This window comes from Anser brachyrhynchus, assembly GCF_964034855.1.
Source record: "Anser brachyrhynchus genome assembly, chromosome: 2".
Lineage (NCBI taxonomy): Eukaryota > Metazoa > Chordata > Aves > Anseriformes > Anatidae > Anser > Anser brachyrhynchus.
The window spans coordinates 18,796,975-18,820,574 of NC_137695.1; the positions used below are offsets into that span (position 1 = coordinate 18,796,975).

General features: G+C 37.3%; 1 protein-coding gene across 2 annotated transcripts; it reads left to right on the forward strand.

The window, feature by feature from the left end:
- Positions 1 to 22,013, forward strand: ENKUR (enkurin, TRPC channel interacting protein). 2 transcript variants are annotated; one of them, XM_080583363.1, is made up of 6 exons: positions 1 to 152; positions 3,247 to 3,392; positions 6,576 to 6,802; positions 8,924 to 9,070; positions 13,083 to 13,252; positions 21,511 to 22,013. In XM_080583363.1, exons 1-6 carry the CDS (start codon positions 85 to 87, stop codon positions 21,641 to 21,643), a joined length of 891 nt encoding a protein of 296 aa, XP_080439489.1. In that variant the 5' UTR covers positions 1 to 84; the 3' UTR covers positions 21,644 to 22,013. The 2 variants fall into 2 exon arrangements, with proteins under 2 accessions (XP_080439489.1, XP_080439490.1); XM_080583364.1 differs by lacking the exon at positions 21,511 to 22,013 and adding an exon at positions 15,130 to 15,704.
- The last annotated feature ends 1,587 nt before the right edge of the window (positions 22,014 to 23,600 follow it).

Genomic DNA, 23,600 nt, shown 5'->3' on the forward strand with positions numbered 1-23,600 from the left:
GATGGCGTAGCCCCGCCCACTCGGCGCGCTGTCACCTAGCAACGCGTTTCCCTGGCAACCGCGGCCGCGACGCTGGGCCACAAGATGGCGGCCCCGGAGAGCATCTATAACCTCCTGCCCCGCCTGCAGGAGCGGCCCGCCAAGCCGCCCAGGTACGTGGGGCGGAGAGCACCGGCTCTGGCAAGGCGCTGTAGTGCTTTATTTTGTGGGTAACTTTAAAAAATAATAACAAATCGATTTTTTTGCAGGTAACTTTAAAAAAAATTGAGTTTTTTCGCAGGTAACTTTAAAAAAATTTGAGTTTTTGAGGAGTTATCGCGCCTCTTGATGAGTCACCGGCTGGCATCTGAGGGTTTGCTGCCTGCTCCATGAGCTGATGATGATTCAGTTTGGTGCCTTCGGTGCCACCTCGCTCGGTGACGAAGAAGCCGCGAAGCCAGCTGTCCCACGCACAGGAATTGCGTGACATCTTTGTTGTTTGCACTTTTAATGATTTTTCAGTGAGCAGCTGAAAAGCTCTTTTTTTTCAGTTTTTTTCTGTGTCACACCTGCATTCTCATGCGTCAGGTGTGTCTTCCGACATCATTTCTTTTGCTTCCTTCTCACCCCTTACCTTAAAAGCATTAAAAATGCCTTCTGCCCGCCTAGTATTAATCCTCTGAGAGTTTCTGTGAAGTTCATATTTGATGTACATGTTGTATTTTCAGGTTCCTGCTATTTGTATGAAAGAACACTGTTACATGTAGCATTTTGAGTGAAATGTGAACCCAGGCTATAACTCAGTAGCTTTAAAATGAATAGCAATATCTGTGGCATTTGTTAGAACAAAGGTACAAAGTCTGAATGCTTTTCAGGTAAAAGTGTTCAGACTTGCCAGATTTCTAGATCTAAACCTTTATACACCATATAAAAAATAGATGGTACATCCTTTTTGATTTCCATTGTGAATGAAGGATACCTCTGTCAGGCAGAGTCCAGTGAAAACAACATTATGGAAGGCAAGCAGCACACCAGGTCCTCTCCTGTCTTAATTCCTCTCAGGGATTTAGATACTGCATGACCATAGTCCATTAGGTTCAATATGGGCAAGGGATTCTTTGGGTTGTACACAGTCAGACTAAATCCCCTTCACATCTCACTGATTTACATTTTGTCACCTCACCTCCTGTTTTACTTTGCAATGTGCCAAGTACCCAGCTGGTAACAACAGTGTCAGAACTGGTTAACAGCATGACTTGAACATTTTTTTTTAATGCATACAAAATCTGGGGTCTTTTTAAAAATGAGATCATATATAATTCAATCTCAGCTGGCTGGATACTAGGCATGAAACCAGTGCAAGCATCTACATTTTTCCCAACTTTGATATACCAAGGGGAGGCCTAAGGAACTCACTGTCTTCTTACAAATATATTGTCTTTTTTCCCCTTACCAAATGCTGAATGGATTAAGATTCTGAAGTCCCCCATAACCACGTTTTCTTACTTGCAGCCCTCTCTAGCCATCTGTTATTGCTGCATGACACCATTTATCTGCTGTTTTGGTAATGTGTCAGCAGTCACTGAAAACATGCAACTGCCACAACTCTTTGTCCAAAAAGAATGCCTATAGCCGTCTACAGAAGGCAATGTTAAAAGACAGCTTTAAACTTTATGCCAGTATGCAGTAATCTCAATACCTTCTCATTCACTTTCTGTTTTTAAGACAGTGTGAATACTAATAGGTCAAACTCCTCAAAATAAGTAAGTCATCATAAAGTCATTACCTTTCTCTAATGTGTGGCTACAATACTACTCTTACGAAATGGTGAGGAAAACAGTAGTTTCTGAATGTGGTGGGTTCATGCCTAAAATATGGCTGTTTGGCATGAATTTAACACACACACACACACACACACAAAAAAAATCCTCCCATATAATTATAGGCTATTTCTGAAACTATATGTAATCTTATGTACATGATTAATATGACACGTTTCCTAAAGATGAACAAATTTTAAAAGGTACTTGAAGTAGCCTTAACTTCCTGAGTTCTGCTTCTTCAGGAAAGTGTCCATGCAAGCAATCTTTCAGATGGAGGCAAATCACTGCTGGTCAGCTAATGATCAGCATTTGCCTTCTTTCACAGCACGTTTGCATACTTTTGATTAAAGTGGAAAGTGCAGCGCCATATGCAACATGACACCAAAACAGTAGTGTGTGCATACGTCTTTTCATGTCTGAGATGCTGTGATTTTCATGTTAGCCTTCTAAGTCAATGCCAAAACCACGACAGATGACAGTAGTTCGGGCTCGTAGTTCAGGTCTGTGCCATTTAAGAAATACAGAGTTTGCTGTGTATCAAATCTCTTTTAATAACATATAACAAATGGTTCAACAGGAGCACTGAGACAGTGATACAGTGGCTAGACGTTAATAAGATAAGGTGATGTTCAAGGACATTCTGTCCAACTCTCAACAATGTCTGAAGTGTTTTCTGAAGCATGAGGTTTTACGTACCTCTAAAATACGTTTCATTCCACAGAATGAAACGTTGAATGTTCTCATTATCAATACAGATCTCATACCTTTTGAAGCCAACTGAGCTTTTTTTTCCTCTGTTATGTTTAATTACTGTTATGCAAGGTCCTACTGCAACTGCAGGTTCTGAAACATGAGATACGTTGCTGTTTGCATCTTCCTCAGACTACAGATTTTCAAATGTAGAAAATCCAACAAAGTAGGCTCATGATTAATATTTTCTTGTAGATGCACAACAACTACATATTTAGGATGCATTTTTGAACAAAACAAAAAGCCATCTAAACAAATATTTTTTCAAAATGTAGTTAAAAATCAAAGACCAAAGTGTGTAACATATAACCTAATAAAAATAATGAATTCATGTTTTTGTCAGACTTAGTAAGCAATATTCAAAGCAGTGCTGAGCTTCAGAATGTCTTTGTTCAATATTTATATGATACAGGAACTGTTTCCTAGATTGTGATAATACTGGCCTTGGAGACACAAGAGGAGAACGAAGAAGCAAGCTAGCTTCAGAATCAGAAGTACAACTTCTCAGTGTGGTGCTGAGCGTAGTTTTAGGATGGAGGTTATATGAATGATGATGGCCTTTGTTTGGGGAGTACAAAACAAAATAGCTCAGCCTTCTGGCATGAACTACGGCAAAAATGTGTATTCTTTGAAGAGGTATTTTTAATAATTTTCTGACCTTTAACTTCTTTATGCCTATTGTTTAACATCAAAGGTATATATCAACATTTAGACCGTCTGTGAAACATGAAACAGAGAAAAGTAAAGCTCAGTGGAAAACTATGGGGCCAGCAAAAGTTGCGGTGCCATCTCCAAAAAACTTTCTGAAGAAACATTCAAAGGAACCCAAGCTACCAGCGAGTAAGTGCATACATTAAATATGTGAAAGGCAATGTATTTTTATTATATTAGAATTGATAATATTAATGTTGAAAATAATATTGTTAGTTATGGAGGATCTGTTTTGTTTCATTTATTTAATTTTAAATGATTTTTGTAAGCTGGGGTTGTTTCTGTTGTTCCATTTATAGCCTCTATGCTACTGAAATTAATTTGCTTTTTCACAAAAATGTTTCTCTTATTTATTGCGTAAAATACTAAAACAAGCAAAAAGGAGATTTTATATGTGATTAGTAAATACAGTGAGCATTTTCTGTCATGGTACAAAGCCAGGTGAAATATAAAGAAAAAATATCTCTCTTTTGCCTGCAGCTATTTAAATATGGAAAATATGTTGATGGTATGTTCTATCCTGCTGATGTTTCAATTTACAATTATGTAATTTAGATTCGTATGTCATTTTTTCCTGCAACTGATCATTAGTAATAAAGTATATAATATTAACAGGCATATTAAAATAGAACTAATTGTTTCTAGTGCTTGAAGACATGGAGTAGGTATGTGTGTCTGTCTTGATGTTATCACCAACATACAGCTTTTATTCTTCAGTATTCACTGTTGGCTCTTAATCCCGTAGCATTAAATTGGCAGTGTTCAAAGCATAGAACTTTTTTTTTTTTGAGGGCTGCTTGTTAGAGAAATAAAAAAAATGGAATATTTTATTGCAAAGAACCAGTTTTCCACCATCCTATTATCAGGCACAAACTATAATACTGGGTATGAGGAGTTGGCAGTTCTTATGTTCAGCTTCATGGCCAACTCTGCAAGGGTGGAATGACCTTCTTAGTACTGCTAGAGTTGTAAGTACATTGCTGTCAGAACTTGTAACTGAATTAGAAAGTTGTAGCTTGAAATTGTTTTTAGCTTGGAAAAAAAACAAAACAAAACAAAACAAAAAAACAGAAGAACTTGAAGTACTATACTTAAAACTGCTGTGTAAGAGACTGTGTGAGTCAGCACCCAAACTTGCGTGGTACTTACAAATGACTTTAGCTCTGAAAATACAGGCTATCACAGGAGGCCTTGGAGGCTTAATGCCTCAGACAATACAGATTATTAGAACCTTAAAAGGTAAGCTTTGGTCCCTTAGGTCCTGTAGGCATCCTGAGTGGTTTTCAAATTAGGTCTTCACTTTTTCAGGGAAGTTGAACAGCATTCACTGTACCAGAATATAATACCTAATGGCATCTGAGCATTAATGCTTCCAAGCTCAAGAAGTTAAATTACTACACTAGTGTTTTAGATGAGCACAGGAAATCTAACCAGTTCACCAATAACTTGCAGCTGTCCATAAGATTCTTTTAAGTATTTCTATTGTAAAATTATGTTAACTACTACAAACAGGCTATATTTTGAGATTGAGCACTGACCCATTTTTCTTAGAAAAGCAGCTCACAATATTTCTGTTTCAACTTGCTGATTCAGAACTTCATAACAGCAACATGTACTTGGGTGTTTGCACTTGGAGTCAATGTACTAGAACCTCAAAATGACTATGACACATCATAGCTTCCATCCAAACTAGTAATTTCATAACTACGATTAGATCCTAAGAGATGTTGAGAAGGAACTGCATCATTAACTCAGAAAGTTCTTATATCTTTGTTGGATGGAGTTTCATACTTATGTCAGAAAAGTTACATTGCTTAATGACCTCTTTTAAAGCATGAGACTTTTGAACCTAACCAGTTATCTATGAGGGATTATGGTATTTTGTTTATGATATCTGTGCCACCTTGAAAACTGATCCATCTAGTTAAAAAGTAGGTTGCAAGGACAGAACTGAAAGATTGATTTTTTTTTCCCCTGAAGTCTGGGATAATGTCATTCTTCTAGAGTTTGATTATTCAGCAATTCCCTACAAAAAGTATGTTTCCTAATCTTCAGCTGAATCTTGTTTTATTACTGGGCCCTGGCATTCATTTTAAGCAAACTCTGTTGCTGGCTCTAGAAGTAGCAGTGCCTCCCAAACAAGTGTTCTGCAGGTAAGGGTGAGCAGGTGCTCACTGAGATGCTGGTTTCCAAAGTAACATCCTCGGAGAAACAGATTTAAGTCTGTGTCCTGCAGTACTAAGTTATGGCAAGCTATCAGGTTGTAAAAACAAACCCCAGAAAACCCCTGGTTCTTAGGGCCAGTATCAGGAGCCAGCTGCTGCAGGAACGGCTCTGACAGACTTATTTTCTGTCAAAGAAGAACACGAACTCAGACAGCCTGAGTCAAACGATTGTAGCTTCTTCTGAGTTCTCTCTGATAACGACCGTAAGTTAGGGCTGTATCTGTTGGGAAATAAGGTGGGGAATGAATTGTCTTTTATCATTCACCTGAAGTGAGACTACTCAGGAGGCTGCTGACCTTCTGTTGGTACATTGAAGAAAAGATTACACTAAAAAGGCAAGGGTTCTTGTGTTCTCTGGAGAAAGGATTACAAGAAGTTGTTTATGAGCGTCATGGAAGAGTGAGAACACGACTACTCCCTAAGGGAAGGTGAGCCAGCAATTAAGGGTGACCACAGCGCCGGCTGGGCAATGACCTCACCTACAGCAGCAGGCCCAGCACAGCAGAGGTGTGCAAGCAGAGCGGGGTGGTGATGAAAAATGGGCCTTATCAATGGCCTAGGCAAAGTGGGGTAGCAGGCCAGGTCCACCCTCTGATACCACACAGCTCTTCAGGAGTAGGGCTAAGGGCAGGCACGCCTGCGAGCCAGCTAAGCCACGGACTGACAGCCTAGGGCTGAGCTGAAATGGGGCTCCTGGGCTGTGGGGTGGATGCACCAGGTAGGGCTGGTTAGGATCTACTAGTGCTCTCAGGGTCTTGAAAATGAGCATCTCTGATAAAAGTAGTTTTAATTACATTTTAAACAAGTCTCATGCTACTGCAGTTAAGGTAATGAGTGGCATAGTCTATGAAAACTCATCTACAAAACAGCATAGTATTTCCTAAGCTATGTAACTTCTATTATTCCCAACAAGCCTACTAGTTTTCATTATAGTACGTTCCCCAACAATCCTTTCAGCGTAGATACAGTTGCTTTCTGTTTTTATGTAATTTTGTACATAATTTTTCTCTCTTCAAAAACGTAATAACATTAAATTGCAAAGCTCTTTAAGGTTATCACTGAGAATGTTTACATGCTTAATTCACAGGAAAAAAAGAACAGGATAGTAAGAAATTGCCTGCATTATCAGTCCCACGGAGGACAGATCACCCAGTTATGGGAATTCAGAGTAAAAAGAATTTTATAAATACAAATGCAGTTGCTGCTATCACAGGATTGCCTAAAAAGCCTCAACCTATTTATGTTGATAGAAGACAAGGAGACAAATATCTGCTTGAAACTTCAGGACTTGTTCCAAAATATATTAAAAAAAAGGTAAGTTTTATTAAATTATAGTGAAAATACTAGTAGCAATGCCTATTTTTAGATTCTTTATTGCATTCTCCTATGAAACGTTTATGTGTTTTTTAGATATTTAAATACCACTGCTCTTTGTGGTAGACCTTTGAAATTCACCAAGGAGAAATCACTGGCACTAGAGTTGTTACTTGCCTTTGCTCTGTATTCACTTGCTTATGCTCTCAGCAAAAATTTTTCAGAATGATGCTGCTAAAGCAATAACAAATGTGTTGCATTGGGAACCCAGGGAGTAACTAATAGAGACACAAAGAGCTGGACTCAATTTCTTCAACTTCTGCTCACTCAGCAGTCTTTCAGAGATGCTGGCGAAGAGATAGGGCCTATTGGACAAAACAGGGTGAGGATATTATTGACAACATCTTTGCTAACCTCGTTAGAAGGGCTTTTAACTGGAGGTGGTATTAAAAGCTTACAGTTCAATCAAGGAACAGAGGTCAGGACGATAAGTACATAGGGCAGGGTAGGGGGAGTGAGAAGGTGAGAAGGACAGATCAAACTCTTTGGAAGAGGGTCTTCCTCAAGTGTCAGTACACAGTTGTACACAATCTGCGAGAGCAACAGAAGAAGCTAGAGCTCTGTGTGCAGGTTCAGAGCTAACATCATCGGAATAACGGAGACATGGTGGGAAGCTCTTCTGCCTGGAGTCCTGTGGATGGATGGCTGCACGCTAACTCTTTAAGAAGAGAAGTGCTTGCCCTTTGGCTGCAGGAGTGGTTCAAATTTATGGAACTCTTCTATGGAATTGCCAACAGGCTGGATGAGCTCATGGATCAGAATCAGAGGAAAGGCCAGTAAGCATCACAAGCATGGTTGTTCCAGACCATCTAGTCAGGTGAGGAACTGGATGGAATCTCTTTAAACAACTTGAGGAAGTCTTCAGATCACAAGCAGACGTTCTCATGGAAGACTTCACCCTCCTTGATATCTGCTGAAAGACCAACACAGTAGGATGAAAGCAATCCAAAGGTTCCTGGAGCATGTCAGCAACAGCTCCTTAACACAGATGGTGAATGAGCCAACTATTGGTCATGCTCTTCTAATTCTGCTACTTGCAAACCAGGAAGAACTGATCAGTGGTGTAATGATCAGTGGTAACCTTGGTTGTAAAGCCATTAAGTAGTTCAAGATCCTCTGTTCCTCAGGGAGACAGGTGATAGTGTACAGACCCTGTACTTCAGGAGAACAGACATCAGCTTACTCAGGGAACTAGTAAGCAGGACCCCATGCGAGACAACTCTAAAAAGCAAGAGTTGAGAGAACTGGCATGTCTTCAGGGTCAGTCTTCTCCAAGCTCAACAGTCCATTCATGACTGAGTGTTATGCAAAAAAAGACAAGATATATCACGTAGCTTATAACAGCAGATGCAAAAACATGAACAAGCAGCCCTTGTGATACCTTTGTTTGGCTAACATAGAGTGCTACCCTACACTAAAAGATTTGTGAATCATTTAGCATTTGGTAGAAACAAGGTAGACTCAGGTACCTTCTGAGACAGCTAGATAGGCTTCATTTAGTAAAGGATAAGGCAAAATAGATGTGTACCCCAAGTGCATCTGGGATATTCAGAATTTTTTTTTCCTCCCAGAGACACAAATCTGCCATATCCATTATGAGAGAGTCTGTCATTCCTATCTTGTTAACATTGTTCAGTATCTTCTGTGGCATGCTATGTTTCAGCAAAAAACAGGATACTGGAAGAATTTCAAAGAAAGTATCCAAGGAATGTGCATTCCAGACAGTAGAACTTGGCACCATGTAAAATGTAAACTAGCTTTCTGTCATTAACAAATTTCAAACTCCTCACTCAAGCATCAGTTTGAATAAATAAATGTTTTGGTTTCTGGATTCTCTTATGAAGTTTTGAAAAAAAAAAACACGAAGGGAATTCTTTATATGTCTTTCTCAGACTACGAAGAGAATTACATTTCATACTTCTAAAAACATGGTGATTTAAAATTTTATTGCTCAGTGGAACAAAATTCCATTTCAAACTGTCTTTGTAAAACTATAGATCAGAGGTATGTCATTGTTTTCTTCTTTAAAGCACATTAAGACACTTCTTCTTGCACTTATAGGATTATGGCATTACACCAAAATATGTGACACGGAGAACTGAAGAAATGAAGAGAGCTCAGAAAGAACATGAGACCCATGTCTTGGAGTATCTCAAGGAAAAAGCCATGAAGCAGTTATCTGATGAAGAAAGGGAAAATCTTCTACAGGTGCATATTTTGACGTAGTATAATTAGTAACATGTACATAAGATTAATGAGGTAATGTAAGTCAATATGACTAATAAAATAAAATTAGATCTTTAAGCAAGGCAAACGAATTACCTACTTTTTCACTAGATGGAGCTATAGAACAGTTGCAAATTCAGCTGCAGGGAGCTGATCTATCTATAATTTTAGTCTGGTTTTACAGGTACTTCAATTCTGTTAGATTCATGTCCTCTTTAATTACTTGGAATTTCAGTGAAACTTAAAGAAATGCAGAAAATAACCTATATGGATCTGGAGACAGTTCTGACTCTCTACTTGTGAATGATAAAAAATACAAATCATGCTTTTTTCTTTTTTTTTTTTTTTCCTGATATATATCATCATTGCTACATTTATTGGCAGTTTCTGTCTTCATCTCATGACCTCACTGGCTAAAACAAAAGGCTATGCTTTTAAATGTGGCAAAACCAGCAAACAGAATTAAATTGCAATATATATGTAGAACAATGACTAGAAAATTCTATTTTGTCAAGCTCTTTTGTATACTGTCTTTCAGAAAGTTTTATTGTATAAGTCTTTCTAAAATTAAATAATGCCATAAAAAGAGAGAAGTAAAAAAGAAGACAAAAAGAGAAAATAAACATTTTAAAATTACATCCAATTTTTAAACTGGAATTTCTCATAACCACTTTTTAGCCAAATTTCCTATGAAGATTAGGCTTACATTACTGTGGTATCTGTTTGTCGGTCTGTTCCTTAATGTCTTTGGATCTTGGCAGACATCTGAAGCAAATTAGCAGGTGGATTGACATCTCGAAGATGCTAAATTCCCACAAAAAAATCAGCAGAATAACTAGAGACAAAACCCAGTGTCTAATTTACTTGCAAAGATTAACTGGGAGAGAAGTGAGGGTATTGCATTGACCACAGTATAAGGAATATAATAGCAAGGGGGAAGATGAACATACTGTTACGGTGAGGAAGGCATGGGACAGCCTGATGGTCCAGCAAGTTGGCTGTGCAGCAAAAATATGTGTGAAAGAAGGCGTGTGAGTACAGCTGCTCACAGATCTGATTTTGTTTGATTAAAATTATGTTCTTTATTATTAAAATACAAGAGTGAGCAGAAATCTTTTTTTTTAATTAAAAAAAAAGGGGGGGGTATTTTTGTTAAATCAGTATTTTCTTTTAAATTTTTTCTTTTAAATTTTTCAAAAACAGTCATGGGCCAGATGACTTACATAGATATATCTTCAGGAGGAATTAGTGTCCTCAGGGTATGAGACTTCTACCCAGTGCTCAGCTGTAGACACATGGGAAATCCTGTCTTTTAAAATAATTGACATTGCTATTGAACACATGTGCACTATCTGATTTGAAAGAATATGTGGCAATAGATGTCTGAGAACAAAATCAAACCTTATGAACCTACAAAAATAAATGGAAGTAATTTGTGCCAACATTTTTGAACTACATATCCATTATGCTTACTTTGGTTGAACTTTCATGAGAATAAAAGAGAATGTTGATAAATGCAGTACATATTTCTCACTGATCCAGGGTGTATTAGAATTCCTTATATAGAGTTAGATCTTCAGTTTGTGGTCTAGCCCAGAGCAGTAGTGGTCAGCATATTACATTGCTGTTGGAAGAGCTGTGAGGGAGATTTTTACAAAGGGAATTTTGAACTGCTTTTGATCTCTTCGCTCTACAGGGATGGAGTAAGTTGTGATGAGTGGATGTTCTAATGTGTTTTAAACCCCGCTGTTTTCAATGATTTCCAAACCAGTTTTTACTGATATAGAGAAAGTAGAATTATTCAAAAAGTTTTGAATGACTTTTCTTTCAAAATATCAGAAATACTGTATTTATTTTCATGACTATATATCTGTAAAGTAAACTTTAGGCCTGGTAGACTAGAAGCCTTATATAAGTGCTTTACAACCTTAGATTAAAAGACAAGTAGCATTACAAGACAGTAAATAAACAGCCTTGCACATTGCTCTTCTTTCATGTGTTGAGACAGAGTTTTTAAATTTAGGTAGGTATTTGTATATGAAGATTGTTGGAATAACCTCTATAGGCAACACCAAGTCAATACCTGGTATGAATATACAAAAAAATATGAATTTCTGTGCAACAAATACACTGCTTTGAATTAGTAAAATATCAGTGCATATTAAAATGTATGTTATGCTTAGTAGGCATTTGCAGGGAAAGGGCATTTTTCCTCTTAAATCCATTCATACAGTGGACCAAATCAGACAAGTTTTTAGGCACAAGAGTCCTTGAGATCTAAAACGGAAGCAACAGATTCAAAGCTAGGATTAAGAATAATTCTTGTAAATGGGACTTCAGCAAGGTAATAATCAAGTCTGGGAGAAAAGATGAATAGTGGAGAAGAAGGACCTGAATTTGGAAATCACAGTGTGCCATGAAATTAGCGTATCAGTTGAATCACAGAGGAGAGTTGAAAATGTAGTTCCTGGGAGATTAACTTCAGTTCTTCATTTCTGAAGATATTTTGTGATATCTTGTGATATAAGGAAACAAAACTGAGAGCCAAAAAAATGAAGTTGTTTTGGAAAAGTGTTCTCTCACCGATAACCATATTGTATTGCTTGCTGATTGCTGTATGAGTTCCTTATAGTAGGTGTGATTATTAAGTTCACGCATACAGTCTTCTTGAGGATGTTTGTGCATTGAATAACCTACGCTCAGCTGTGGTATAAGCAATATAGAGGATGTGCAGATTTTGGTCATACTCTTTCGAAGAGAAAGTAAGAGCATGTGTTGCACTAATTGTGAGGATGTAAAGGCAAGTTTTAAATTTTATTGAGTATGTTTCAGATTATTGCTTTTTGTTTGTTTGTTTGAGGCAGGTTTTTAGTCCTGGGCTTTTATATGTGGCAGATACAGTTCGCTTTAGTAGTTCTTTGTGTAGCCTCACTCCAGAAAGGTGGCAGTTGTTTAAATTTTTGGTGATAGGGTCAGTGACAGCTACATTTTTTTTTAGTCCAAATTATAAAGAAGTTGCACGTGTATGTTATTGTAGATGTAGATTAGGAAGGGAATGCAATTATTTAGAATTTCTTCTAAATAGCTCATAACAGTTAAAATACTGTGAGATCAGTTAGGTGCCCTTGGTCTGAAGAAGGTTTCAGTTGCTGGAATAGAAGCTGGTGGTGAGGCAAGCTGTGTGAGAATGCCATTGAATTTGGGCTGGATTTCCAAGCACTGCTATTCTTGTGATCTCTTAAGGTCAGTAGCACCATGTGCGATGCAGTGGTATCTGCAGCAGCAAGGTTGCTGTTTATGAGGGAAGTGGTTTCTGTGGTGAAGTTTATAAAATAGTTCCTGTTGCATTTTGGAGAAAAGTAGTCATTTGAGTGACATGAGTTTTGGGGGAGCTTTTATGAACCCTAGAAGTTCCTCAGTGAGCATACTAGATTTAGATACAATAGAGCATTTAAAGTTGCCTACCTGCCCATTATGGACAGCATAGAAAGTCTCTTACATAGCATAAGGAAGCTTCACTCTTTGTTAACTTTATACAGTTTTTTCTTGAAGATATACGGGACTGGAAAAGAAGTGTAGAGTCTTCCTTGAGTTCCTGGTAGGCTGTGGAGCTGACTGTTAGTCACACTGATATATTTTGTCAGTTTAGAATTTTTGTAGCTCCTCCTTCATGGGCTAGTTTGATGATTACTTGGTTGTTGCCTGCTAAAGACTAATTTTTTCTCTCCAAAGCACAGGGTTTTTTGAAGATCATTCCTTATATTATATCAAAATGAGTCAAAATTATTTCTGTTGCAGCTACCCTGACTTTTAAGCATTTAATTGATTTAGTCCAACTATTTAAGATGATTAAACACTATTCATATATTTATCTATTGTTTTAACATTGCTGTGACACTTAAAGACAATTAAAAAAAAAAAACTTGCAATGTGCATATCATTCTTAACGAAGTACATTTTTCTCATGTATTTCCTTTTCTTGTGATGGCACTAGGGGCTGAAAAAGAACTGGGAGGAAGTGCATCATGAATTTCAGTGTCTTTCGGTGGAAATAGACACCATACCCAAGAAGTTGCGCAAAGAAAAGCTGGAATCACAGATGAAACAACTGGAGCATGACATAGATGTAATTGAGAAGCACAAAGTTATCTACATTGCAAATGAGTAAGGACTGTTTTTCAGATATTGCCTCTTTTCTCTTTCTATACCCCCGTCCTTCCAAGGAAAAAAAAAAAAAAAAGCTAAAAGCTCAAAAGAAATCGAAACTTTCAACTATTCAGAAGAAGGTAATATTCAACTAATATAAGTATGTAGCTTCTTATAAAAGTTGTTACATATAGTTAATTCTCATCTACATAATTCACAGGTTTTTCAAATAAAATGTTTAATATAACTTCAAGTGTATAAACATGATTTTAATCTATTATTCTTTGTAATTTTTATCAACTACTAAAATGTCTATAAATATCATACAAAAAGCATAAGAAATACTCTTTTGTATGTTTGGAGCACTTCTGTCCCTGCATAGCCAAAACTAAGTGGAATAATTGACTGCTGAAGACAGCTTGGTAAATACAACTTCAGGGTGGGATGGCTTCTGGTCTAGTTATTAAAGAGCTGTTGTGCTTTACTTAAAAGCTTGAGCGATTGTATTTCTAAATGGCTTGGCTTCTACATAACATTTTGTGTATTCATTTTTTGTTACCAAAAACAAATTTTGTAGCAGAAGCCTATAATAATATAGGAACTCATGCAATATGGATACCACATGTAGCTTGGTATGCTGCTGTAAAAAAGAACACCATAATACTATATTAAATCTACAACTAAAGTACAAAAATGTGTTCTGATTGCTTTTATATGTGTAAAGTTAGAATGAAAACAATGTATTACTATGTGAGTCATGACCTAGGCAGAAATGATATTGACATAGTATACTGCAATTATTTCCATAAAAAGAAAAAATGCTTTTCTTTCCTACTGCTTAACCTTTACTTCAGAACACAGCTTTTTCTGTATTATTTTAATTATTTCCATCAGCAGCTGTTGTGACTTCATAATATCTGACAGCAGCAGAGGATGATGTCAAGAATTTTAAATAAACTATTAAAAGACAAATTTTCATGTGCATTAGTTAATTTCATAAATCTGTCCGGAAAGGACCTTGAAGACTTCACAGTGATTCTAGGTTATATTTCTTGTGCATCTTAAACTTGTCTATGACATACACTAAGAAAGCTTGGGGTGAGCAGGAATGTGTATTTTGTTGTTTCTAACTTACAGTAAAGCAATAATGTCTATTTTTGAAAGGTATAAAATAAGCTGAAAGAAAACTGTGGTTTCAAAAAATATGAAATTCATTTACTGTTTACTCAAAAAAAAATCATACTATATATTTTAACAAAACCACACTGACTATAATCACTTAATAACATGCCACATTATCTGCTAATGAAGTACAAGATAATTTCTTAAGAAATGCAATATAACCAAACATGGCTGGTTTTTGTGGCTTAAGATAAAAAGGCAGCTTTTGACTTCAAAACAGCATGCATTCCCACTGCCTCAGTCTCATTTTTTTTAGACCATTTGGCTGAGTTATGCTGAGGATCTGGATTTGGATCTTCCCTTTATCATCAGTACTAACTTTATGAAAATGCAGAGTTGGTGATTGTGTATCCCAAAAGTTAGAAAAAGCAAGTAGGCCACACTTATTTTGATGTGTATTCTATGAGACCTTATATCAACACTAATGATTATGGAAAAATGTATTAAAATGAAAACCTTTTAAAGTACACAGGGAAGGATAATATTCTCACCATTTAGCTCTGGTAACATAAATTTACAGAATCCAAAGAATGTAACTCTGTATTTATACGTTCAGGAAATGCCAGTAATTGAAGGTGTAATGTTTGAGTCAACTAACATGTGCTTGTCATTATAACTAAAGAAAAATTATGAATTAACTCAATCTGATAGATTTGTTCCTTCATAAAAGATATTAAATAATAATATAAGCAAATCTCTGACTATTCTTACAGGGCCGCCTTTCTCCAACCTGTATCTTCAGAACTGTAGGTCCTTGCTATGGTATTGTGTGGAACTCCCTAGAGGCAGCTCAGGTTGAGACCTGGTGTGCAGACCTGAGAGTGGAACTTTTACTGGGGTATTTATAAACTAAGGGAAATTATAATGTTCTGTAGTTACAAAACATTCTAAACTATCTTCTTGGTTTAAAAACAAAATATAACAAAAACCTAGCATATAAAAGCATGTCATCTCAGACATTCCTTAACATTTCAACATTAAAATGCTTCTTGTAACTTTGATTTTATTTACAGTTCTATAGATTTTCTTCAGCAGGATCTTCCAACCTCCCCCAGCTTGACTTTATGGCATTTTTATAGTGACACAAGCTGCTGGAGGTTTTTTCTGAGGTTTTCAATATATTCTGAGCACTTGCTGAGGAGGCAAGTTGTGTAACTAAGCAAATGTGTTAAGTATGTAATTCAAACTTACTGCTGCTAATGGTAACCTTTCTACTGACTGTGACAGTTGGCACATGATTAAAAAATTTGATGGGAAACTAAAGCAGACTCAAGATGGATCAAATGCTTTCCTAGAAACAACTGTACTTAGAATGGATGATTTATTTTATTTTATTTTATTTTATTTTATTTTATTTTATTTTATTTTATTTTATTTTATTTTATTTTATTTTATTTTATTTTATTTTATTTTATTTTATTTTATTTTATTTTATTTTATTTTATTTTTCTACACCTTGACTTTCCAGATCATAATTTCCAGGTGTTTCACCCTCACAGATGGACTGTAGAATATATACCAGTCCTGACTAGAATAGGGTTTAGTCTTCAGAAATTCAATACATTCTTGCAAACATAGAAGTGAAATTTCAGCAGAATTGTTTATTATCAGCTATCAGTAAAACAGAACTAAATCACAGAAGCTGTGGGACTTGTACCTTTCTGTAATACAGTTTTAACTTCATTCTGAAAAACCAGCCACCATTATGGGAGTTCTGTTCACAGGCAAAGGTAGCATTACCAGTTGAAACATTCTCTAAATTCACCAGTCAATTATTGACAATTAAATAATGAGAAAGAACATAATCAAAATACTTATGATACTTAATAGTCATTTTTTCAACCTGGTATTTTTAAATAGTCAGTACTATATTGGATAGCCACCATAAAACACACTAAAGAGGGTATCAATTCTCCATTGGTCAGTAAGAGTTATGGTGCCACAAACTGAAAATATTTCCTGTTGAAAGTTGTGCATGACAAACTGTGCATCTATTTTTTAAATATAGCAACATGAAATTATGATAAATATCTGACTGGCTGTTTTTCAGAATGAAACCATTTATATTCAGGAAGTAAGGAATCAGATACGGCATCATCACAAACACAGGGAGTTCCTGATTGCATGGCTCTGATAGAGCTGCCTCGAGCAAGCATCAGAGCTGGTAGAAGCAGATGGGCTCCATGTGGCTGGACTCAAAGCGCTGTTTTCTCAGGATCTGCATGCACGCCTAGGCACTATGTCTGAGGGTAGCTCCTCAAAACCTTCCTCGCAGAGGGGTAACCTTATTCCCCTCATGAAATAGCAAGGGTGAATTTCTATGGGAGAAATAATACGGGAGAAATTCCTCAACAATTTCATTTTCCTCAGTCTCTACGTGTTTTATTTTTTTTTATTATTTTTTTTTTATAGGAGGGCGTATTCTGGCCTTTTTATATTTTTGTAAAAAAAATTTGGCATCACAAACTGCTGTTGTGATCAGTGTGCCACAAAGCTGAAATCTAGTCCTTTTGCTGCCATATGTTTCAGGGAAAACAACGTATCGGGCAATTTCAACACTAATGAAGCCAGACATTGTTCAGATAAGAAAACTTCACCTATATGCAGATTAATGGGAGGTCTAGATAAATGCTAGTCCTAGTCAATGCTTTCATCCTCGGTCTTATGGTGCTCATAATATTAAGAATATAATTACAGGAGAGGCTGATGGCAAAACCTATTATTAAGGTTCCCTGAGATTTCCCATAGTCAGGGAAGCCAGCTGCTGAGTCCAGCAGCCGATTGCGATCATTCACCTCCGTAACTAGAGGTATATTGCGCCCGACCAAACTCACGAGGACTGGCCATTGCTCCCTGCGAGTGGGTATCAGAGGTAGTCATTTATACTCAACTGCTGAATTCCTAGGTTGTGTTTTGTTTTTTTCTTTCTGCCTTGATCTTGCTCCAGCTATTTTTTGTTATGTAATGTTATGTAAACAGAGTGTGAGTAAACTCAGGTTTTCATCCTTCAGGCTAAGCAGTGGCATTATGGTATGAACACAAGGTGAGTTGGGTTTCTTGTTTGTGTTCTTTCTTTGCTGCTTAAAGGGTCCTGAGGTAAACATGACTGCTGTTTCACCAAGTTATAAAAAATATATCTATTTTTTTCCTACACTGTACCTCCAACAAATGGTTGTAGATGAGGGAGCATAGCCAAACAGTAGTTTGCATTCACATAGGCTGATCTTGATGCTCCTGTGATGACGAACTTTTGTTCGATCACAGTACTAGCCTGTGTTGTTAAATCATTATTCCATTACTTCACATTGACTTCACAGCATGGAGAAGTTCACACAAACACCGGGGCAACTTTGTCTTCAATTCCTTCCTCAAATGTTTCTTTCCAGTGATGCCTACCAAGAATTTAACAACAGCCAAGCTGCTGGTAAACTGAGATTAGTTTTATCGTGTTGACCAGTGCAGTTTCCTTTAACTCCTCTGGCACTCTGTAGCCTTTTGTTCTCCTCTGCTTAGACTGAAAGTTATCTGTGGTGTGGATAATCTTCTTCTCTCTTCTCATAGTGTCTGACACAATAGAATATTTGTCCATAAGTAGGGCTCCTAGGTGCTTATAATAACAATAAATACGATCATCTGGGGATGAATCAAGACCACGCAATAAAGGGAATGGATTCAAATTGTTTACCAAAAGGATTTGTTTTCCAAGAACTCTCATCTCGTTTGTTTCAGCAATCGGAAAGTAGGAGTTCTAGGAAGAAAAATTTAAGGCACTTAAGTTATTCCCTGGAGCAATATGATTTAGTCATGTCTTTGTCACAGAAATTGTTTGAAATGCAATGGTAAATTACTTATACCTGGCTTTTTCACTGGTAGCCTTTAACAATGCAGTTCTGCATTTTTGGGGTTCCCAAGTGCTGCAATTAGAGACTGCATGTTTTACATACAGGATAAGTATGCCTGAAGTTAATAGAAGCTATGATTTGAACCTGCACAGCACTAAATAATAATTTGAAAACTATTGTCTCAATACGGTCACTCAAGATTAATGAAATTAATGTTCAGTTCACTCTTGCTAGGTGTCAGTCCCCACGTGGAAAATGTAGGCGACTCAACCCTTTAACTCACAAAGCAGTTGTAAAGATGAACAGGTACCTCTAGAATTGTTCCAGCATTGCTTGGAGGGACATATTAATGTTCAGGAAGCAATGTAATAATTCTCTCTTCAGAGGAAAAAAAATCAGTAGTGTTGAACACGTGGTCCCAAGTACTACAGAGCGAAGAAGCAACCCCATTTTGCTGTTTGCTCAAGGGGGATGGTCTGTCTTTTACACAAACAATAAAATGAGCAAATGGTCTTAACGCAGCATTCCAGTGCTCTCAGGGTGTGGGTTCATTCTGTGCAGCTAAAGAGTTCGGTGGTTGGCCAGCCGTGCGCATTTAGCAGGCCTGTGCTACAGGAGAACTTGCTGGACCAGATTCTGCTTCTCAATGCACTTTTGTTACTGCAATGTTTATTCTAAGCAAGCTGTGAAGTATACAAAATTACATCAAAGAAGACTGAGCTATTTTGGGAAAAAAAAAAAAGAAAAAAAAAAGCCCTTAAACTGTTAGTCATTTACTCATATAAAGCATTAAGAAATCTTCTGTTTTGTGGATTTTCTCAAATTTCTTGTAGTTTATTTAGAGGGGAGAAAAAGAGGGACAACTCAAGTGAACAACCTCTTTTAAAAGGAGAACAAACGCTACCAGTTAAATTCAATACATTGGGTGCGACTCACTACATATTTACAATTTCCTGACTTGTTTTCATAGCTGTGCATCATGAATTTGTCACAGGATATGATGTGAACAACGTTTCTTGAAAATGATCTTTTATCATTCAAATGTCAATACTTCTCAATAGCTGGTTAGGAGAAATATTTGCATAATATTATGAAGGAAATAAAGTTTATACTAGTATTAAAGGACAAAAGGAAATTTTTGTTTGCATTTATTTCAGCTATGAAGAACTCTATATTAATAACATGAACCTGAAAAGCAGGAAGAGTATCTTCAGAAGCCAGGAAATTACAAAGTGAAGATCTAGTTTCTCTAGTCTGGCAGAGTGAGATTAATAACAAACAAAAATATAGTTTTGTATTAAAGATGTTTATCGTGGACCAAATAAGTCAAAGCCCCAAAGTCTGTCAAGCAGTACCTAACACAGATTTAAAAGTTATAAAAAATATAAAACAGACTAACATCTGAATGTCAGCTTTTAGCCATTTTCTTGATAAAAAAATTATCAAATTAAGCCTGAGTCAGTCTTGTAGACTCAGTACAGGTTAACTGTGATAGGTAAATGCTCTGAGTTTCACTTGTGGATCTTAGATGCTGAAATTGCTTTAAAGCTGAATTTTCCAGTTCCCAAAGGTGCTAATTCTGCTGAATTTGACATGACAGAAGCTTTGACAGAAGCTACATTCCAGCTTGCAGTGCCACTCCAATAGCTGCTATAGTGCAGCAGTCACGAAGGCAAAGTATAGCACCTATACTGCTACGGATTGTAGGATGCTACCTGGCTCTGTCTAATTGGACAGCTTTTCCTACCATCTCCCTAGGTTCTTGAATATAGGGAAACAGTTTAAAATACTGCTTTATGTTCTCACAGACATCCATAACAATCTGGCAAATAGTTTTTCTGCCCTTGTGGTCTTCAACGGTCACCTATGGACTTGGTAACTGCCTCAGGTAATGCAAAAGAACTCAAAATTCTGGAATATATTAAAGCTGGATATAAAAGAAATTCTAAATTGTTTTCAACATACCCTAAAGTACTGTATCTGCTTGACTTTGTTTTTCATATTGTCTTCAGCGAGCATTTTACCTAAAAGGTAAGCATCTTTTTCTGCAACAATTGGGGTGGGGGTGGAGGGGGATCACTTATCTTGTAACAACTAACAAATTCTGGTTTGTGCCTCATGAGATTATTTACAGTTCTGCTGTTGACATAACAGCTGCAGCAACAGGCAGAACCAGAATAAGAGCTCTTACTTCACCCCCTAATTGGCAAACTTCCACCTAGGTAAACCATACCTCTTGAAATATTCTGGATTTTCATGCTTTTCTTGTTTATTTTGGGTGTTTACATATCAAATTGAGTAGTCAAATGTTTATTATAACTTCTTGGGAGGGGAATACATAATGGAGTTGCAAAGGCTAACAGGTAACCATGTGATAATGTTTGTCTTGGACCGTTTTCTGGATTATACCCCTGCCCCCAATCTTCTGTTTTCAGTATTTCTTTACATTAGAGTTGTGGAACATGTGCTGCTTTCATCAGTAACAGGCTAAGAGCGGAAAAGATGTGTAACTGAAATTATAAAGTTAGTTTTGTGAAGGCTCAAGATATAAATACTGTTCACAAGGGATTTGCATATAAGTCCTAACTCTGCTTTGTTTCTTTGTGTGTCGCTTTTTCCATCTGCTCCTTTATGTTTTTTGGCTATGTGTCCAGACCTACTTGTTAGTATGAGTTCACTGTTCTACCCTATTTTCTTTGTTCCTTTCCCCTTTGATCATCTCCCATGGTTGTATGTCTGAAAGTGTTTACTCTTTTCCTCCTATTTTTAGTTTATGAACAAACAGCTAAACAAAACAGAAAAGCTCTTCTGAATGCTTACATTCTTTTTTACAGTTAAGGCCCTAATACCGTGTTTTAACTAACCACATTTTGACCCTAATTAAGAAGGGTTTGAAAATCTACTGAAAATTCAGTCATTCTAAATCAGATCAGACTGTAGAAAAACAATGTAAATATCCAGTAAGAACATATAGCACAACAGCAAAATCCTTAGCAGTTTCATTCCCGTCATGCACAAAGAACCTAATTAATTCTGATTTCTGTTAATTCTGTGGGTTTACAGATCCATGAATTTGTCACATTTGCAACAAGACTAAAAAAAACCTCCCAAACTATTACATTTTATGCTAATGAATAATCTTACATGCAGGAGCAGATTGATGGTTGTTGTTATTAGCACTACCCTTCCAACTATGTCCCCGCTAAATTTATCTAGTTTTTCATTTACATATTCTTATTTATTTGTTATTAGCTTGACACTTCATTGCACTTCTGGAGTGAGCCCTGTGAAACTACTGGAAGAGAATACCAAAAGAAGACTTGACAAAATGCAGTCGTCCAACCTTGACAGAACAACCTTGACCGAACAAACATTTCCTGCTTAAGTTTTTCAGCACAATGCCAGAGGAATTTATTTTTTAGTGTCTTGATCATAATCTTTTCCAAATCTTTAAACTTCTGCCTGTGGGGTTCCTTCTGTGGTGTAGTTTGAACAAACTCTTGTATTCCTGTGGTCTGATAAAGAATGTGGTTTAAAAAGAGGCAGAAAACTCTAGTAGTACCCCCAAGTAGTCCAGATGGCAGAAGAAACCAGTAGGCATACAACAGTGGCAAAATTAATCTGAAATCCCAGCTGTAATATAAGTAGCTTCAAAACTATAGAGCTCAGATCTATAATGTTTATTTAACAGCAGCTTCATATGTAACATGTAGTAACTGAATCAGATTGTATTAGCTTTAGGACAAACGTGGGCTTTAGAAGCTTACTTCCAAGCAAGAAGAATCTTTAGATCTTGTAAAGAGCTTGTGGGCACAAATCAGTGGCATTTGAAATGCAATTGAAATGCAAAAGTATTTAGGGATTTTACCCATTATGAAGCTCTCCAATATATTTTACAGAAATAGTATTTACTCTGCGTAGGTTTGTGCAAATCTGTATATGATCTTTATCAAATTCATGACCTTTTCTTAAGTTTATTTTAAAGCAGTGTGAACATGAACCATCTTTTTGCAGCATACCTCAGTCTTCATATACAGAGATCACATCCAAAACAGATATGGTCTGGAGTTGGCCTCCCTCACTTTGTAAATGTGGTCCTCTGTTCTTTGAGATATATTGTCAATTGTAGCAATAGTTAAGAGTAGATCCTTAACGCATTAAAAAGCAAACAGATCTGGCTAAACATAAGAACCAAAGCGCCTGTAGCAAGAGCATTTTAAATTATTATAGTATTTAACCAGACTGTAATTGTAGATTCATTTATAAAAATATTCTTAACACCAGATTCCTAAAGTATTAATTGTCCTGTCATTTCTAATGTAAGTGGGAATGCAGTAAGAGGATGCACCTAAAAGGCAGCCGTGCTGGACGCCATGCTCCTGATTTAGACACACCCACGGTGTTCTCTGGATCCACCTGTTATGACTTGCGGTCTCTAAGTCTTTATGACTACATTCTAGAAAGCAGTGTGCCAAACTGAAATGCCTTCCTACATGGTCTGTGATAACTGCTCAGGTATCGCTAAGCATATTTCATTATGCCCAGGTCTGCCTTAAACCCAGCTTTTTCTTCCTTTAATAATTTCTGCTATAGGAATGGCAGAATTCTACCACTTCTATATTTAAAAGATAAATACTGGAAGTTATAACCAACTTTCACTTTTAGGAAAGTACAATACTTCTGGAAACAAGCTCCTTCTCATCTGTGAGGCAGTGAAAGGACCCTATTAACCATTTTTACAGAAGCAGATGAGGGAAGGCAGCAGGCAGCGTGGCTCCTGAGCTGCTCTCCTAACGAACAGCCAGCACGACAAACGCTGCGGTGGGCTGAAGGCATCGGGAAGCCGCCACTTACTCCAGCACCTGTGTAATGGTGGGGAAGAAGGAGCATCAATCAGCTGGGAAGTTATCAAAGACGGGAAGCAAGGCTGACAAACTTGCACCAGTTTTGGTTTTGGCATCCTTTTTTTCTCCCCTATAAGTGAAAACCTGTTAAAACGTCAGCTTAAGCCACGCCAGTTTAGTTGTATCCACCTCACTCCTTCAGCCCAGGCCTCTTACCAGGCTCTGCCAGCCCCCTTCACCACACCGCCTGCGTCCTGCCAGCCCGCCCTAACGCTGCCCCTTGGAGCCGGGCTCCTGTAACCACTTCCAGCTCCGGCCACGCTCTGTCGACAAAGCTAACTCTGCGCCGCTTCCTCGTTCGCAACGAGGCACGTTTCGGCTCAAACCCTGCAGAGCTCCCTCTCCCAAGCAGCACACAGCCCCCCACCTCCGCCGCCTACCCCCTCCCTCCTTCCCTCGTACCCCTCCACAGCCCGGGGCCCGCCGGCCCCGTCCCCA

Excerpts from the sequence above, each read along its gene's own strand:
- ENKUR (XM_080583363.1), top strand. The coding sequence starts at position 85 with ATGGCGGCCCCGGAGAGCATCTATAACCTCCTGCCCCGCCTGCAGGAG. Across the intron at positions 153-3,246 it reads CGGCCCGCCAAGCCGCCCAG|GTATATATCAACATTTAGAC; the intron begins GTACGTGGGGCG and ends TTAACATCAAAG. Across the intron at positions 13,253-21,510 it reads GTTATCTACATTGCAAATGA|CTTGACACTTCATTGCACTT; the intron begins GTAAGGACTGTT and ends ATTTGTTATTAG.